This window comes from Alligator sinensis, unplaced genomic scaffold, assembly GCF_000455745.1.
Source record: "Alligator sinensis unplaced genomic scaffold, ASM45574v1 scaffold159_2, whole genome shotgun sequence".
In the NCBI taxonomy this organism is placed as follows: domain Eukaryota; kingdom Metazoa; phylum Chordata; order Crocodylia; family Alligatoridae; genus Alligator; species Alligator sinensis.
Window position 1 is genome coordinate 1,535,645 of NW_005841992.1, and position 18,977 is coordinate 1,554,621.

Consider the following 18,977-nt stretch of genomic DNA (forward strand, 5'->3'; position numbering starts at 1 on the left):
CATCTATTTAATTAGAAAATTTGGAGTACTTGGTTTAAGTAGAAAATTTGGTCTGAGCCTGAGCTCTGGCAAAATTTTCCTGAAGTCAGAGAATAAGAATTATAAGATAAGGCACTCTGTATGTGTCTGTGTGTGCACAGACACATGGATGTACATGTATACTTGATTTGATTTGCAAGGTTATTTTGCATGGCTATGTATCTTACTATAAATTAAGGAACAGACTTTGTGAACTTTATGGCTAAGCACAGAGAGTCAAAAAGCCTGGGACTGAATCAATTCAATCTTCACAGGTTAATCTATGATAAGTAGATTGAACCGATAAGCAAGTCAACAGACATTCACTTTTGATTCTGGAAATGCAGCCACATGCCTGCAGTGGCCCAGGCCTGAAGCCGAAGGGGTGCTAGAACACGCCTCCCTGCTCGGCTGGAGCAGACAGCTTGGGCCAAAGCTAGGCTACCAACCCTGTGAGGAAGGTGCAAAGCATCCTGGGATGCTGGGTTCTGTGAGAAAAATTGATTTAACCTAAATCGGTTATCGAACTTCTATCCCAGATGCCCTACATATTCAAGTTAAACCTGGATGGATGCAGTATCAGACTTATCTTAAACTGGTTTTGACCATTTTGAAAGCAGTTTATGTGTACTAAACTTCTGTTGTGTTACAGATTTGAACCAGTTTCTGATCACCAGTTTTTGTCCCTAGCCTATAGGTCGTGTTTATATAGGTTTTTTCCTTGAATTTCTCAGGATGTTTCTATTATATTCAAGACACATGGAGAATGCATTACTTCTCACAACTGCAAATGTTTGGGGTTGAGGCACACTGGCAGATAACATAAAGAAACTCGCTTTGCCTCTGTTCATACTCATTTTGTTCCTTCCACAGACAACCTCAGGCTACAGGGCTGTTAATTTAATACCATTGTATATTCATTTAGGTTTTAAAAGACTTGTTAGGAAGAAACAACTCTTCCTAAATAAGGCTGTCCATTGGAATCTGTTTGACCCCATATTATTTTTATGTGGTTTTCTTTTGTGGCAGCCAACCCTTTTCTTTACTCAGTGTTGGCTGCTGTTACACAGTATGCCAGTCACTTCTGGACTTCCTGTCTGACAGCCAACCCTCCTGTGGATTGGCAGCCAATACGTCATTGCTCGATACCGGGCCGTGGCCCTGGGGGTTGGGAATCTCTGATGTAGTCCAACCACCTGCCTGAGGCAGGATCATCCCAATCCAAACCATCCCATAATCTAATAATCTAAGCTCTACATAAAACTACCATCAACCCTGGCACAACGTAGACTTAATACCCTAACCTGCCACAGGTAAGCAGGGGAACCATGGCAGCCAATGTCCTGCTTCTATAAAATGTTGTCAATATACACTCAAGAGGTCCTGGGCAGAGAGCCACACCACCTGCTACAGAGGGAGGCAAAAACTCCCACAGTCCATACCAATTCAACCATGGGGTAAATTCCTTCCTGACACCAAATATGGTGATCAGTCTGACCCTGAGTGGAGGGGCAAGACCCTTTAGTCAGGGACCTCCAGCTTTGCTCCTAGCAGAAGCATTGGCATACCCCATTTTAGTTGCACACCTTAGTTAGCTGATGGTGTGGAATAGGAATTATATGTAATCCAGACCAGCGATTTTTTTTTTCAACCTTTTTTGTACCAGGACCCATTTGTAAACATCAGTGGCCAGTCCCGACCCAGTGCCCACACTTCTGACCCACTGGCTCCTGCCCCCAGGCCTCAGTGCCCCAGTGTGTGGAGCATGGGGGCCCCAAGCAGTCCCTTGCAGGCTGGAACTCTGACAGCCTGCAAAGGAAAAGCCACGGTTTCCCACGTGTCTCTCTTTCTTTAAGGAAGAATCCATTTTTAAAGTTTCTTGATTCTTTTATTGTTTGTTCACAACCCTTTCATATAACCTGTGGGTTGCAAGAATGAGAAACACTGTTCTAGACATTGTCTTATTAGTCCACAGATTAGATTTTTACCTGCATTATGGAACTATTTGGTAAATATGGTGACCTAAATAAGTGGTGAAAGCTAGACATGTGGAATTTTGAATCTGCACATATGTAGATAATACTTCAAGTTATATACCCAAGTGCTGATCTATGTAACCAAAACCAGGACCTATTTATTACTGTGCCATGTCTGAAAACTGGATTCTGGATGTTTTGCACATATTCTGGTTTTGTCTTTGTAAATAGTACTGTAAATATGTGCACATCTACAATTTCTAGCTGTGATTTTTTTTTTCCAACCCCCCCTTCCCCCCCCATTTGCTAAGTCTGTGTTGAGGTCATGTTAGTACTAGAAAGGTTCGCTAATTTAACTAAATCAATCTAGGTGGACTGGTGAGATAACTGGTTTAATCCTTCTTGATATTGATTTAATGTAAATCACTCTAAGTGATCCAAGATAAATTAAACGTAAATGCTAAACTATTTTAAGTATACCTACATTTTGAACTGAGTGAAACTGATGTTCTGTCCAGAGACAGAAATAGTTCTGTGGATTTCTTCTGCTGTGTATCCAATGAGGACACTTAGAAGGTGGGATGAAGTATACCCTCAGCAAGTTTGCAGATGACACCAAGCTGGGGGAAGTAGTAGATACAGGTTTCCCCCAATTTATGCGGTAGATGTGTTCCCAGGGAACGGAGCATAAATCAAATTTGCATAAAGCGAACCCAGTTTACAATGAAACAGATAGGGATGTGTTCCCACGGTGGTGAGGGAGGGAGGGAGTGAGGCTGGGGCTAGGGAGAGCAGTACGGTACAACCCAGTGGCTGCAAGCAGACCGCATTTTGCTGCTCCCGGGGCTGCAGCAGGACCAGCACCAGGCTTCTTGTGGTGCTCAGGGTGGGTAGCAGCCCCACTCACCCCACTTCTCCCCATTCACCCCACTGTTCTGCTTCTCCCCACTCACCGCAGCCCCTGCTGCCATGGCCCTGGGAGCGGCTGACGCCAGCTGCCTGTAGCTGCTGGGCTGCACCGTGCCCCGAACCACCTGGTGCAGTGCAGCCCAGCAGCTGCAAACAGGCAGCATCTGCCACTTCCAGGGCTGCAGCAGGGGCAGGCAGCAGCCTGCAATGAGACGAGAGCAGTCTGGGGCCAGCAGCGGCACCAGGCTCTTCCCACCACTTGGCAGTGGTGCTGGGAGGGCAGGTTGCGGGGGGGCTACAGCGAATTTTGGGGTGGCATCAGCCCCCCTCACATCGCTGCAGCCCACCCCGAGTGCCAGGAAGAGCCTGGTGCTGCTGCCGGCCCCAGCCTGCTCTCATCCCACTGCAGGCTGCTGCCCACCCCTGCTGCAGCCCTGGGAGTGGTGGATGCTGCCTACTTACAGCTCCTGGGCTACACCACACTGGGGGGGTTTGGGAAACAGTGCCCCGGGGGAAGCAGAGCCCCGGGGGGTCAGGGGCATGGTGCGGCCCAGCAACTGCAAGCCGCTAGCATTGGCTGCTCCCAGAGTAGCCGCAGCAGGGGCTGCGGTGAGTGGAGCCCTGGCCCCACGGCCCTTTCCCTTCCCCTGATCCCTACCCTCTGCTCACAGCCCTTTCCTCTCCTCTCACAGACTGACCTGCTTAGGGGAGGGGGGAGCGCACCTATGCCAATTGCATAAGAGTGAATTTACCTCACATATAATGAATTTCAGGTATGAAAAGGGTCATCGCATAAGAGCAAATTCGCATAAATCGAACCCACATAAATTGAGAGAAACCTGTATTTCTTTCTGACCAAGCTGTTGCTGTGTGGGTTGCTCTCTGAATACACTGCCCAGATCCAAGGATTCTGATTTAATATTTTCATGGTGTAACACAATACGCACAGAACTGAAAGCCCGCAATGTACTGCAATTAGCCAACCTTCTGTGTTTGTCAGCCATCCTTTTATCAAGTTCCTGGTGACCTCAGGCATTTCTGAGAAAATCTCGCATCTGGCTGTTTTTTTACATAGACCAGTGGTGCTTTACTTTTTGGCCCCATGGGCCAGATGTATGACATGAGGCTGGTTTGTAAACCAGATCAAGCCTTGGGTACAAGGATTGGGCTCTGTGCTGCCTCACCAGGATCAGACCTGTCCTTCCTCCGTCTGTCCCTGCATGGCCTTCCCCCATTCCTGCACACTTGGACTGGCCTCCGCATGCCCCTATTGGTCCCACACTGCCTCTGCCTGGTGCAGTATGCTAGGATCGGACCTTACTGCCTCAGCCTGGCCCAGCTCACTGGATCAGGCCCCATGCCACTTCTGCCTGTCTTAGCTCACCTGATCTAGCATGCATGACCACATTATCTGCCCCGTGGGTCTCTCTAAGGGTCCAGAAATTTGGCAGCAGGGGAGCAGCAATTGCTGCCACAGCTTCCCCTGTCACCCAAATTTTCAGTCTCATGGGGAGCCCCACAAGCAGGATGACATGGCTCCGCAGGCTGGATATGGCTTGTTGGCCAGGGGTTGAGCACCCTTGACATAGACAATTATTAAAATAAGTGAGACATTGATGACAGCTGCTGAGCTTTCTACAGATGATAAATAACATATGGATAGTTAGTGGCCCATATTCAGCCCTCATATGCACCAATATAAATCAAGAGTAACTTAATCAGCCTCAGTGGAATTCCTGTGGATTTACACTGGGGGAACTGTGAGCAAAATCTGCCTCCCTGTGTTATGGAAATGAAAATAAATGGTTACAAGAAATTATGTCCATATGGTGTCAGTGGAAACTTCTAAGGTTAAGAAATGCTTGGGAAGCTCACATCAGGAAAGGAGTGAAATGAAGAATCTCAGATAATATAAAGAAGAGTGGAGAACCCAAATAACAGGAGAAATGGCAACTAGGAGGCTCAAGATTACTGTCTGCAGGGATCTAAAGAATGTAAGAACCTATCTACTGTTTATTTATTAGTATAAAATATATACATTGTTCCAGTTTGCTGTATGTGTAGGAAGTAAGGCTATGCAAAGTTTTGGTAGCTGATTCGACTCGGAGGAGATTTGGCCCGATTCAGCGGCCAAATCTCCAAATCGAGTCAGGAGACCCATTAAAAGATCTGAATCGATTGTCCCAGCCCCAATCCTTCCCTTGCTGTGGGGAAGTTGATCTGCCCCCCACTTCCCTCCCCACTTTGCCTACCACAACAGACTTAACAGCTGGAGGCAGCTGTGTCCAGTGTTGTCAAGGACTGCTGCCTATATAGTCTATGGCCAAATCTCCTAATCAAATTGAGACTGATTCGAATCACCGAATTGAATCACTGTCCCTCCAAATTGGCTAAATCTGAATCGGAAGCAAATACTTGCTGCTTCACAGAGGCCTAGTAGGAAGTATTTTAGCAGCTCCATCTTCATGTGACCTCAAGCTCTTCTGCTTTATCCAGACCAACCTACTGGGTAATTTACAACTATCTAATAAAAGCAATAAGATGTTGTGGGGTGCTGATTTCCAAGGAGAAAAGAAGTTCATAAGTGTTGCACATATATATAAGTAGCCCTGATTTGAGAAGAGATTTGAGGTGAATGTTACCTTCTTAAGATTTTGGGAAATCTTTGGTTGCATATATCTGGATTTCTCAATCAAAAGGCACATCTACACATGCATATTAATGTGCAGCAATAAATTCTGGTGCACGTTGTGCCAGAATTTATTGCTCCTAGGCACTGCGTTTACATGTGTACCTAGGATACCAGGTCAAAGCAGCCCTGGCTGACAGGGGATCCGGGGTCAGCCTGCCAGCCTGGGCCTGCTCTGACCCAGCTCAGCGTGCTGTGGCAGGACTGGCTGGAGCACAAGGGTGCCCCAGTGCAGGGCTAGCTTCCTGGCAATCCTTACACTGAAACATCCTTGTGTCCCAGCCAGGGAAGTTGGTGTCTGGACGTGCATTGCTGCAAATCAAAAAACTCCACAGCAGGATAGTACTAACCTGCTGCAGAATTTATTAGTTTTCTGTGGCCTAATAGAGCCACACATGTAGAAGGTGAGGCATTTACCACTGGAGCTAATTGGGCAACTCCACAGTAAATGTCTTCTGTAGATGCACCCAAAGTAACTGATATTATGAATACTGTGAGCCACCCAGGTAGTCGCGGCCCCAGAGGGGCACTGCTGGCATGTTGGGTTGGGTGTATCACTACCGTTTGACCCCTTTACTCTATCTGCAGAGGGTCAGCTGAGGATCCACCAATCTAGACACTGTCCTTCCCGGGTAGCTGGCCTGAGGCTTGCTCCTGGAATTACGGGCTTTCCCCCAGTCCCTAGGCTTCCTGCCCAGAGTCTATAACTTAACTTAAATCAATAGTAATGATTTAAGAAAAGAGGTTGCACTTACCTTGTGCTTGCTGTCTGTGGTCCCCGCTGTCCATGCTCTGCATCGTGGGTCCTTTGCTTCCAGCAGCCCAGACCTGGGCATGGGCTGGCGGCAGTGTTCCCACTGGGGCGAGAGAAAGCCTGCCCAGGAATCACGCCACCTGCATGTCCCTCCTGGTGGCAGCCTGCTCCCCACACTAGAGAATGGATCATGCAGCTGTTCCTGGCTGCTCTCAACAACCTGCATCTGCTGGGGTGAGCCCTTCCACCCCGCTGGGGCAGCCAGACTTCCAAATGCCTGCAGCTGGGTGCTCTTCCTCAGCCTGGGCTGTTTGTTCCAGTTGTGCCCACTGCAGGGCTTCCAGCCAGCCTGTGCAGCTGTGGTCCAGCTGCATCTGTCTCCAGTATGAGTGGAAAGGGAAGCTGTCCTGAGCCAGAGGTGGCTTGGATGCACACAATGGTGGGGCTAGGCCCTGTTACAGATACCACCAGAAAAAAGTCCAGGTTTCCAAACTTATGCTGAATATTGTCAAATACCCTTCCTCATGTCTTAGTGAATAGTCCGACTAAGGCCAGTGGGATCTTTGAACTATTTTTAAAATCTGAAAGAAACTATAAGCTCTGTGAATATGCTCTCCCAGTTGGTATCATGGACCTTATAAGGACCTTATCATACCCCTTATAAGAGATTCTGAGAGGGGGAGTGTTAGCAGGTAATAGTTGAAGGTAATTACTGGCCGGTAGGTAAGGTTTCATGATACTCTGCAAATTCAGTTTCCAGAGAAGATTTTATATATAACATGACCCATTTTTAGGATAATTTTCAATAATATTTTTTAAATTTAATAGTGAGTGCATGTGTGAGGTGCAGTCTATTATGGGAGCCATATATGTAGGTCAGGTGGGTTGGGCATCTGACTCTTCATTATGGGAGAGCCTTAAAAGAAAAGAGAATGTAGCCCTCTCTTCAGGTTGTCTTCTGATAAATCTGTACATTTTCTGTTTATGGTAGTGAAGCAAAGGGGAACATTGCTGAATTCTGTTCCTTTTAATGGCGCATTTGAGTACACAATTGCTGGTAGTCTATGTAGCAAGCTATATTCATTATCAAAATTTTCACTCTAGCTATGAATTTGTGACAGAATAACTTTAGGAATGTCAGGCATAAATCTGCCAGACAGCTAACAGCAGATTGACAGTTAAACACTGCTCCACTGTCACTGTGTTTTATCTCAATACCCCGTGTTACAGTGACATGTGCTTCATCATTTGAATCTCTTAAAACTGGCCTGGACAAAGCAGAGCATATTCTGTAGGCAACAATGCATCACCAGCCAGGAAATGATCAAGAGTTCTTGTCAATCTCACCCTGTGATTCTATGTCAAATTTATTTTCTCTACATATTTGCATATACAATCCATTTGCCCAAGTAGACATAATGAAACATACCAGAGCTGTGACAAGTATCCATAATGATCTTCCATTCAGCAGCCACTCAGGATATCAAGCAATAGCTCCGATTATGCTTTGCCTTTTGTTACTATCGGGTAGTCATTCTCTGTATTTTGTACTAGCTGCCCTCCGTTATTTGAGGAGTGATGGAAGGTTAAACTCTGTGATCTTCAGCAATATCCAGCTGGCTGACGGGAAGCGCCATGCAGTCCTCTTGAGGCTGAGTGGCCTGCACAGGGGATCAAGCAAAGTAGAAATGTATGTGGACTGCATGCAGGTGGATGTCATTCAGGATCTACCAAAAGCATTTTCAGGTCTATCCCAGAGTCCAGAATTTGTGGAATTACGTACTCTACAGAGAAAGGCACAGGTGAGTGCAAAAAGTTAAAGAGCAGACAGAGCAATTAAAATATGCAGACATGTGACTGAAAGGGGCCTCTTGGTCATCAAGTCTAGTCCCCTGTTATTGCAGCAACTACAGTAGGCAAGAAGGTGCATTAACAGTGAGAAAAATAATCTGGAGAATGAATGAATAACAGGATGGTTTCTCTCTGTTCAGGGTGAGAGGCAGGCCTCCCTGTCCCAAACTCCAATTTGGGTGGCAAAACTTTGGGTGTGTTCATACTCAAGATCTCCTGTGGTAGCAGGTTTTCTGCTCTGCTGGCAGTAACTCCACCTCTGCTGAGTGCAATAAGGCTGCTGTTCTACAATCTGATCAGCAGCTGGTATCCCCCACCCCACTTCTTCCCTCATCAAGGTGTACTTTAGCTGTGGCAGCACAGCTGCTGTGGTGGAGCTTCATAGAGCTCCCAAAAGTGTGTGGGCAGGCTTGCATTCTGGTAACTACTGTCTGTCACCAGAACTTCTGGGAGTAGAGGCAGCTTAGTGTAAATAGGGCCTTGGTCTAGGTGTTACTTGGAAATCAGATTATTCATAAATTGTTACTGCAAAGGTAAGCTCTGCATTAGCTTCCTGCAGATTTCCAGAAGAAACAATGCTTGGACTGTCTGTGTGTTGAGTGTATGTTCATATGAGGATATGTAGATGAGGATTTTGTGTGACAACTGGAATGAGGGAATATGAAGCATCTTACGGGTGCTGGGGTGATGGGATGTGAGTACAGTACAACCTAATCTGTAACCAATCATGGGGATGATGCATGTTGCTGAGGGTTCCAAATCAACCATCCCAGGGAAGCAATATCCTCTATATACATACATAGCGTGAGCTGCTTCTGTCATTGCAAAATATTGATAACAGCATGCAAAATTACTTGCCCAATGAGTGATTTCTCCTCATTACAAACATGAAAATTAGCTTTTTTTTTTCTAGGAAAGCTGCTAAGGCACCTATCTTTTTTTTAGTGAATCAGAACCTGTTTTTGAGGGAGAAAAAAAAAAAAAAAAGGCTTTCCAGTGAAGCTGCCAGAAAAACAGTCATTTTTTATATTGTTTATATAAAAATATCTGGAAGTGCTTGAATTAAAATGGTTAAAAAATACCTGTGTGGGCAAACCTTCTGGATTTTACACAGTTCAAATGGCATTCTCTGCTCCCCATACAGTTTTGTGGAATGGATGTGCACTTTGGAGATACAGCAGCATGACTGTGAAGCCAACTCTCATCTCAGTGAATTAGAGCTATTTACCCAGCAATTAAGTCACTCACCCCATTTTGAGATTGCACATTTGATTCTTTGTTGTGGCATAGATAGATACGCTTCATTTCTTTTGTTTTTCCAGGACATTTTGGATGAGCTCAAGCTGGTTGTGAGGGGCTCCCTTTCCCAAGTAGGAAGTCTTCAAGACTGCTTTCTTCAGCAGATTGAGCCTGCAGTTCAGTACACAGGTAAGCATAGTCCAGAGCTGATTCTTTCCTCTTTAAGCTATTATCCCAGGGAACCAATTATTATAGCTGCTAACATTGAAAGAAACTAGTCAAATGAGTGAGGGCAACCACAGAGAATTACAGCCAAGATGGTATCATAAAAATATTTAGGAAAGATCACAAGTGGGGGAAAATAACTGCAGTTCATTGGCAGAGTTGAGAGAGAGCCCATGCTGGCTGAGAACAGGCTTTCCTTGTTTGAAGAGGTACTCTTCAGCTGAGGTCCTTGTTCAGCTGAGGAACAGGAAACCTGCTTCAAACAGGTTTTTTTTTTTCCTACCTGTGGTATGTGTCGTAGATACAGTGTAAAGATCAGGGGAAACAGAATGAATAAGGCAGGGGTGTACCACAAGTGGCATGGATGGCCTCTGTGTAGCACACAATAGACTGGGGAGAGGGCAGGCAGCACAATGGCTGATAGGGGATGGAGCAGAAAACAGAGTAGCAGATCAGGCAGAAAGCACAGGGCGTGAAATAGCAAAGCAGCAGATCAAGGAGGGAGCACAGAAAGCAGAGCAGTTGATCAGGCAGGGAAAAGGGATTGAAGTGGCACTTGGGGAGAGTGTGGGGCTAATATGTGACATACCTGCAAAGAAAGTTTGTCCCCAATGGAATAAAGGCAGCTGTGATTCTGTCTTAGGCTGCAACAGGTGGAGGAGTAGACAGGGGAAAATAAACTGGTTCAGTGCTGTGATAGGTTCCTTAGCTGCCTGGGGGCGGGCATAGTAGAACATGCAGCTGAGGTAACATTTCTTGACAAATGTAAAATCAAAAAGGCAATTTTTAAGATCTAAGATATTTTTGTATGAAAATATAGGATCTATTACAAACCTTTTTTTGCCTTTCTCCTCCAGGCAAAACCACAGCCTTAATCATTTTAATTGCAATACTGTATTATGTTTTGCTTTTAGCTTTATAAATAAATCTTCTGTGACAAGTTTTTACATTCCAGATATTTTTTTCCAAGATGTACAGATGTTGAGAGGTTTATGACAAAAGGTCTGTCTTGCTTTCCACTAAATTGGCACACATCTGCAGGTACTTCAACAGAGTGATTGGGTACTGACTCAAAGATCAATGAGCAGAATTTCCAAACTGCATCCTCAGGTTGTTCCCTTCTGTAAATCTCTCTCTTGGCCTCTTAAAGATGAAGGACTTCCCTGTTTCTTTTGGCAGTTAGATGTCATCTTTTATAGGGTTTGGCTGTCCTCTGTTTTCAAGCAGGTGTATGCTTTCAAATGGACTTAATGCTATTTTGAATGCAAACACGTATGTTAATGTAATAAAAGTCTGCATGGTTAAAATCGGAAGAAGGAGATGCAAATGATCCAACAGCAATATTAACTCAGCTGCCTTGCACAATCAGGTACATTTTGTGGTGTACCCTTTACTACAGTAATATATCAAGTAACAAGACTTTACATTTAGCCAGAAAAAACAGGAATCGAAATGATCAGCTGTTGAAGGATATAATACTGATGACTCTTAGAGAGGAGAAGTGGATGTGTGTGTATTCTTGTATTAGTTGGGAGGTACATGGGAGTGATGGAGAGCTTATTAAGTATTGTACGTGGCTTTGACAGACTGCTCTGGGAATCAGAGGTGTAGCAGGGCAGCAGTTCTACAAAGGGCAGAGCCAGCTGCTGTGTCACCATTGGCAGCAGTACAGCCAGGTGGTGCAGCTGTGGTGGCAGATGTTTTTGTGCCCCATCCCTGCCTCATTTACCCCCTCCTCAGTGATGTTCCTACTGAGAGTCATTATTCACAGCTGTGGCAGCAGAACTCCTTTGATATACCCTTTAGGTGGGCAGGAGGTTTGAACAATGCTTCTGTGATCCTGGGCAGTGAATATGGTGATCCTTGACAGAGGCTGAGGAGGCACATCCAGGCCCTGTCATGGTAGTCAAGAAGATTCAGTGCTAAACTGACCTTTTTTAGGAGACGAAATTAGGTTGCAGCATTGAATTACAGACCCACTAGCCTCATTGACCAGGGGTAGCGGGGCTGCTGGCCAACAAAGAACAGCAAGAATCGGTTACCATTACCATCATCCTTATTTAACCATAATAGAGGTTTTTTGTGTGAATACACAGCACCTTTCTGAAAGGCATGGTAGGACTTTGGTGGTCCAGATATCCTCAGATGGGCATTCAGCTTGAGATTCCTGGGCAATAGATCCCTATTAATGTGGGGTGCTGTCCATGCTAATTTATTGTGCTGAGAAGCAGGATACATTAGCCTGGGCAAAACACTATGCTAATGCAACTAATACTGATGCAACTAGACTGCTTTTTGGTACCTGAACTAGTCCTTGTATCCCTGCATGGCACTGTGTAGAAATGCTGCAGAGACAGATTGTCTCCTGCTTCATCCAAAATCATCTTGGAATATACGAACTTACTTAGAATGTGAGTTCTGGAGATGATAGGGATGGGATTGTTAAATGGAGCTCATTATCCCTCTTCGAGTCATCAACAATGACTATTCTGAGTGACTCTGGTTTCCATGTGGTTGATAATTTTTCAAGTTTAGCTCCAGATTTCATAGCTTCCATGACAACCATTGTCATGACAACCAAGTGGTTATTGACTCAAAATGTTTAGCTGGACAGGCTGAATCGGATCCAGATGTTAATCTTTTCCCAACATGGTGGGAGAGGGGGTGAGCAAAGGGTTGGCTAGTAGATCAATGCAACTGCGTACCACCTGCTTACATCTGCCTTGCCCCAGCTCCTTCCTAGAACAAGGTGCCACAGAATGCTATTTTGCAGCAGTGGCTGAAAGACCCCATAAACAACCTCCTTGATGCCTGTTTCCTGCACTGGGACTTCAGACTTCCTGCTGCACTTAGGTTCTGCTTAGGGATTTGGCTTTAAATGTAGATGAAAAATGACATTGAAAAGCACCATTTTTCTTGCAAATTCAGATACTAAACGCTTCAAAACTGTGTACAATTCATGACACTAAAATTTAGTGGTCCACCTTAATGTTTAATGATATATAAAAAATAAAATGTTCCAAACTGATCTGTTTTTGATTTAAAGGTTGGCTGACAAAGAATCATGCGAAACCTTTAGAATTTTACCTTTGTGGCAGAGTGCAATCAATAATAACTAAACCAATTCTTTGTCTGTCTGGCCTGACATCCTGCATACCAAGTTCCAGTCTTAACTATTTTTGAAACGGCACAAGATATTGTCTCCCAAAACAATAAAAGTTGTGGCTAGAACAAAAGCTTAATGATTGTTGCAGTTCCCGGTTATTTCAGCTTGTTTATTATTTCAGTGAGAAAAATCTGAAATGAAGAGGAGACAGTCAATATCTGAGAAAATGGTCAAAGCCTCCAGCATATTTGGGAACAATATAGAAATGCTTTGAAGCACAAAACAATTTAGTAAAGACCAGTAAACAAATTCTTAGTGGGAGTATTCTCTACTAGAACAGAACCTGCAAGAAGCCATGTAGCATAACTGCTAAATATTCTGCCTTCCTAGAATGCAAAACATGTGAGTCCTGCTTTGACAACTAAATTTAAAGTTGCAGTAGCAGAATGCTTTAGATAAGTTGTCTCTTGAGTAAGTCAACTCAAGTGTGAATTATAAACAGTCACACAAAGATAGATCAGTGCTGTGCTATAGGAGACTTTTATGGCCCCCTCTACACGTGCAAGTAAAAGGCATGACTGGATCTATTGGGTGAGCCACACGTTTTCACTTCCTGCCATGCCATGTGTGCGTGGCAGGATGTGCGATGGTGGGATTGGGTATTAGATCCAGTCGCACCTTGTTGCCCATGTAGGGGGCTCCCAGTAGGGGGCTCCTTTACTAAGGAGGCTCCCAGATGCAGGGACCATGTGCAGCTGGGACCGAGAGTCCTGCACTGGACAGGGCTCTCGGTCCAGCTGCCCACGAGGTGCAGCTGGGATCAAAAATCCCTGCACCTGACAGCTGCAGGACACCGATGTGGCGTCCCAGTCACAGGTGCCTGAAACACCCCAGGGCTGGGAGATTGCCGCAGCTGTGATCTTTCAGCCACTGCCTGGAGTGCCCCTGCACTAGGGGTGTACAAAACAGGCTCTATTCAGTTCAGATTCAGCCTGAATTGGGGACAGTGATTTGATTCGTTGATTCAGATCACTGTCCCTGATTCGATTCGGCTGAATCCAAATCTGAAGATTCAATGCTGATTCGGAGAATCAGTGATTTGGCCATAGACACAGCTTTAAATGTTTTTTCTACATACCTCAAGGTACCAGGTGCAGCACGTGAATGGTATGATGCAAGGGCAGATGGAGCGTCCCACAGAAGTGCGGGGGAAACCCCCGGGGCGCTCTCTGGTGGACCTGGAAGTGGACTGGAAGTGCTTCTGGTCCACTTCCAGGTCTGCTGCTGAGCGTGATGGGGACTTCCCGCGGTGCGGGATGGCCCCCCCCCCCCCCCCCCCCCCCGGCTACCTAGAGGCATGTAGAAAAAACATTTAAAGCTGTGTCTATGTCTGAATCGCCACATCTCTCCAAATTTATCTGATTCGGAGGGTTCCAATTCGATTTGGAGAAATTAAAGGGTCCTCTCATTCAGTTCGGATTTGGAGATTTGGCCACTGATTTGGGCCGAATCTCCGCCAAACCGAAGCTTCTCACAGCCCTACCCTGCACCCCTGCCACTGAGAGACCTCATTGGTTGCAGTCTCTTAGCTTTGGGAGTTCATTGTGCTCCTCAGCACCTAGGGGACTGCAGCAGCTGTGGTCTCCCAACTTCAGACTGCCTACATAGTGCAAATAAAAGCTGGCTAGAAACCAGCTATAAGGGTATTACACATTTTCGAGCAATAATTTTATAGGTGGTTAGACTATTTTAAGGTGCGATAGGTAATTTGCATATGCAGCCAGTTGAAATGTGTTTTGCAATTAACAAGGCAGTTGTGCAATAGATATAATGTATAGAGGGGGCCATATGTTTCACTTATTGGTTCAAACGTGAATCAGCTGGGTAGGGACAGTTGTTGATACTATTTTAGGTCTTTAAGGTTTAAAGTAATCATATGTCCTGGTGCTAGGAGAGTTCTTTTTGTTGGGGTTTTTTGCACAGGATAGCCTGTCTCCTATACATTTCTTTAAAGACACCTGAAAGGTTTCCATTTTCATTTAATTAATGTTTTTTTCACAATGTTTTGCTATGCTGAGTAGAACATGCTTTTTCTTTACTGGGAACAAACAGTTCCATGGAAATAGTCTTCAGAGTGATGAATAGAGTTTGGAAGGAAAGGTCAAATACGTGTAGATGCTATCAAAGCTGTTCTTTCACTACGAGTGAATGTTACTAATGCATGACCAGAACATCAGGATAAACTCATTCAAGATACTAAGTGACCGGAAAAAGTCCTCTGAGACATGTGCTTGTGTTGCTGCTGAGGTAGAAACTTTTTCTTATGTATGACTATGTTGTGACTATAAAAAACATGCCTCAATGTGTCCCTTTTTTATTTTGAAAACACAATCACCTTAACAAAAGTTGGTGGTTTCAGTCTCATTACAGCCAGTAAAATAGTTAGTATTAATTGGCATATACTTACACTTGGCAAAGAGCCCAGAATAAGTATAGAAGTCTAGTACTTTTGAAGAGCACCATGTTCACGCAGATGCTTTACTAAACTTTTAAAATAGATGTTATGCTTCCATTAAGCATTCCCTTAAGCTAAATGTAACCGGATGCAGTTCATTAAGGATAAATAGAGAGTGCTTCATCTGGGGAGAAGTAACCTGCGACATGAGTATAGGTTAGGAAGAGACGTCTTGGCCAGCACAATGGCTGAAAGGGACCTTGGGGTTATAGTCGATCACAGAATGAATGTGAGCTACCAGTGCAACACCAGTCAACAGAGCTAATAGCACACTGGGGTGCATTAGCTGATGTGTCACAAACAAGGCTAAGGAAGTGATACTTCCTCTCCATTCAGCGTTGGTGAGACCCCAGCTGGTGGAGTACTGTGTCCAGTTCTGGCGCTTCAGTTCAAAAAAGATGTAGAAAATCTTGAAAGAGTCCAGAGAAGGCCACAAGAATGATCAGGGGCCTGGAGGACAGACCTTATGAGGACAGACTAAGGGTTCTGGGACTGTTCAGCCTGGGGAAGAGAAAACTGAGGGGGGGACCTGGTGGCAGTCTATAAGCATGTAAGGGGTGAATATTGGGAGCTGGGACGAAAAACTGTTCACTAGGGTGCCCCAGGGGAGGACAAGGAGCAATAGCCATAAACTGTTAGAGGATGGTTTCAGGTTGGATGTAAGGAAGAACTATTTTATGGTAAAGATGATCAGAATCTGGAATAGACTTCCCAAGGAGGTGGGACAATCCCCAACCTTGGAAATCTTCAAGAGGAGACTGGACAGACACCTTGTTGGGATCATTTGATGTCAGCAGTATTCCTGTCCAGAGCAGGGGGTTGGACTCAATGATCTTTCAAGGTCCCTTCCAGCCCTTAATTTCTGTGATCTCTATTATGTGATTTCATATGACTGACACAATGAGTTACCTACTTTCACTCTTTTTTAGGCTGACTTTCTGGATTTCTGCAATTGTACTGGAAAATTAACAAATACTACTTTGTGTTTTTTCTTTTTAATTTCTGTCTCTACAGGTGATTTCAATAGGCAGTTAATGAGTCAAATGATGCAAATGAACCAAATACTGGGAGATGTGAAAGACCTTCTCAGACAGCAGGTATAGTAGGAAGCTATCAGTGCAAAACCCTGAAATCCAAATCAGAATTGATTATAAGGAGGCCTTTTACTTTCTGTATACTGAGGAGGAAGTTATTGGAGGTGGGAGAGGAGAAGACCCAGTTATGCAGATCTGGTGGCCAGAAACTCCTGCATATAAGGTGTAGAGGAACTATAGCCAACAGTCTATCTCAGAGGCTAGATAAATTTGTTCTCATGGTCATAAAGGGAACCAAATTCATCCCACAATTTTGTTAGGTCTCAATGGAGTGACACCAGGGACAAATTTGATTCTGGGTGCATCATTACTAGTGTTTTGCCATTTCACAGAAGAAACTTTATTAAATGTAGGCTTGGTTTCTACAGTTCTTTTGCCCCTGGCCAGTAAAACTGCTAAGCATCTGATTAAATCAACCTTTGTTCAGCAAAGTCCTCAAACACAAGCTGAACTTTAGACGCATGTTTAAGTCCCATCAAAGGCAATGTGACCTAAACTCATGTCTACAGTTGAGCTTGTGTGTAAGCATTTTGTTAATCATGGCTACAATACTTACTACCACGTGTAGCCTTGTGGACACCAGTATAGATCGGTCATCCATAGAGAGGCCTAGAAATGTTTGTGAACCTAGTGCTTGGATTTTTGAGTGTTTATGGCATAACGATGTCATTGAAAGATCCTTTCTGTATGTGTGATGGTTTTATTGACATCAGGATAAAATAGCATGGTACTGTTGGCAGGCAGTGGCAAATTAGAGCTATCCAGATCTAAATCAGTACTCATTCTCTATATCCTAAAGGTGAAGGAAACAACTTTTCTGAGAAATACCATAGCTGAATGCCAAGCATGTGGTAAGTAACTTGGTATATCTGTTTTTCCTGTACAATTAAAAGAAGACTGGAGAAGATGTACAAGTGTTTTAAAACAATACCCATTCGATTGCCAAGCTCTAGCTGAGAATACCAAAATTACCCTGCCAGCAGTTTCTTCCTTTTTAAATTAACGGGGGCTGTAGCACTTTCATTGACTACACAGGTGGCAGTATAACTTATGGAGAGAAGCAGACTTAAACAGTTGGGTTGGAAGCCATTTAACATTTTACGGGTTAAAGCCAATACTTCTTATTCTGCTTTGCAAATCACTGAGCACTGATGCCATGTGTTCCCTGGGAGATGCACAACTTAATAAACACATTAAGAACCCTAATGGAAGAATAAGCAGGCAGCCACATTCTGAGACAGCTGGCATATCCAGGCTAATTTGAACTGTTCCCATGTGTCCTGCATTGCAGTTCTTTAAGCCTGAGATGACAAAGGCTCTGGTAACAGAAGCTAGGTCTGTGTCTAGAATAAATGGACAGTTCAGCCAGATAGTGAAGTTAATAAAAATCTTTGTAAATGCTACTATGATACAGTCATCCATCGTGCTAGCGATCCCTTTAAAACAGGGGTGGGCAAAATGCGGCCCAGGGGCCAGATGCAGCCCACCAAACCATTCTATCTGACCCGTGGGGCTCCTAAAAAATGTAGAAAATTAATATTTATCTGCCGCGGCTGCCTATCATGTGGCCCTCGATGGCTTGCCAAAACTCGGTAAGCTGCCCTCTGCCCAAAATAATTGCCTGCCCCTGCTTTAAAACCTATCTGTACTAATCAGGGGTGGAGATCCATTTCCATGTATTGGTACAAACTTTGTCACCTGCCAAAATCTGGAAGAATTTGCTGTTCTCATTTGGCCAGTCACTGTGCATGAAACAATGTACTGGATGCCCAATTATATATCCAATATGCTGATATTTGTTGTCTTTTTCCTCCCCTTTCTCTGCTCCTGGAAGATACTCTTCACTCTGAGGTAAAACAATAGCACAATGTTTATGAGACAAAGGGAGCAACTTTGTTGGTTTAGCCAAAGGAATGTGGTGCCTTGTCAATCATGTCATTAACTTTTAATGCATCAGGGATGTTTTCCTTATTTCTCTTTGTTTGGGCATTCTAACCTGTGCTATCCCTTTCTGCTCATTAGCACAAGAAGCTATAAATCTACTGTGGGACTAATGGAACCTTAGGAACCTAAAATGAGATTTCACTGGAATTAAAGCATCTAAAAAAATACAGAAAACCCCTGTTCCAGGAACTGCAGAACTCATTCAGTACCTCAATGTATTCAATTCCTATTTTTTTGATCCTGAAGTTTCCTGGCTTGTCTGAATTTCGGCAGTATACATTGCAAGCAACTCTGCACTTCAGAAATGAAGCAGAGCAGTGTCTGAACTCAATCAGAGTCTGAACCCAAGTCCCAGTAGGGGCCTGATCCAGCAGCATGCCTAACACATACCAACAGTGTTCAGTCCAACACAAAGCATAGCTGCCACGGTCCCTTTCATTGAAAAACAAGTGTGACAATGGAGGTATGAGTGCCCCCTTGTATATCCTAGCAGAGTGGTGAGAGTACTATACCACAATGCAGACTGCAGTGCTTCAGACCCACAACTTAATGCTTCCCAGGTATGGGGGCACCTCCCATACATTCTGGGATGTCTAGTGTGTATTCTTAATGCAAGTCTGAAGTTCAGATAACATCTTGGGCCCAGTGCTTCCTGCT

The 18,977-nt window shown here is 44.5% G+C and overlaps 1 protein-coding gene across 1 annotated transcript in view; it reads left to right on the plus strand.

The window, feature by feature from the left end:
• Positions 1-18,977, plus strand: part of THBS4 (thrombospondin 4) — a 64,028-nt gene that overhangs the window by 11,750 nt on the left and 33,301 nt on the right. Inside the window, exons 4-7 of the mRNA XM_025201401.1 lie at positions 7,901-8,148; positions 9,520-9,625; positions 16,297-16,379; positions 17,176-17,227. Of these exons, the coding sequence (XP_025057186.1) occupies positions 7,901-8,148; positions 9,520-9,625; positions 16,297-16,379; positions 17,176-17,227 (489 nt within the window). The remainder of the gene's footprint in view (positions 1-7,900; positions 8,149-9,519; positions 9,626-16,296; positions 16,380-17,175; positions 17,228-18,977) is intronic.